Below are 275 nucleotides of genomic sequence, written 5' to 3' on the forward strand. Positions count from 1 at the left end.
TGCGTGCGTGCAGTGAGGAGCCCACGTGGGAGAACTGAGCCTGGGGACACAGGGCAGGGGGTGGCACGGGTGGGAATGGGCTGTCCCAGTGCAGCCCACCCGGCACCAAAGGGTGTTTCGCAGGAGCACCCCTCGCGCTTCCTATCTATAGACCTGCCGGCTCCAGCCTATTTCTGTCAAACTAATCCCCGGCTCCATCAAGATCCACCGAGGCCAAAGTAATTATCGGGCAGCGGCGGGGGGAGCTGCTCCACACGCCGCCGCGGGGGGGGGTC

General features: G+C 65.1%; 1 protein-coding gene across 1 annotated transcript in view; it reads right to left on the reverse strand.

Moving 5' to 3' along the window:
• Positions 1 to 3: 3 nt before the first annotated feature.
• The window catches only part of TM6SF2 (transmembrane 6 superfamily member 2), a gene marked incomplete at both ends in the record, with an annotated part of 2,509 nt that continues 2,237 nt past the window's right edge, over positions 4 to 275 (reverse strand). Inside the window, one exon of the mRNA XM_010135195.1 lies at positions 4 to 40. Coding sequence (XP_010133497.1) covers positions 4 to 40 — 37 coding nt within the window. The remainder of the gene's footprint in view (positions 41 to 275) is intronic.

This window comes from Buceros rhinoceros, unplaced genomic scaffold (assembly GCF_000710305.1).
Source record: "Buceros rhinoceros silvestris isolate BGI_N320 unplaced genomic scaffold, ASM71030v1 scaffold29414, whole genome shotgun sequence".
NCBI lineage: Eukaryota > Metazoa > Chordata > Aves > Bucerotiformes > Bucerotidae > Buceros > Buceros rhinoceros.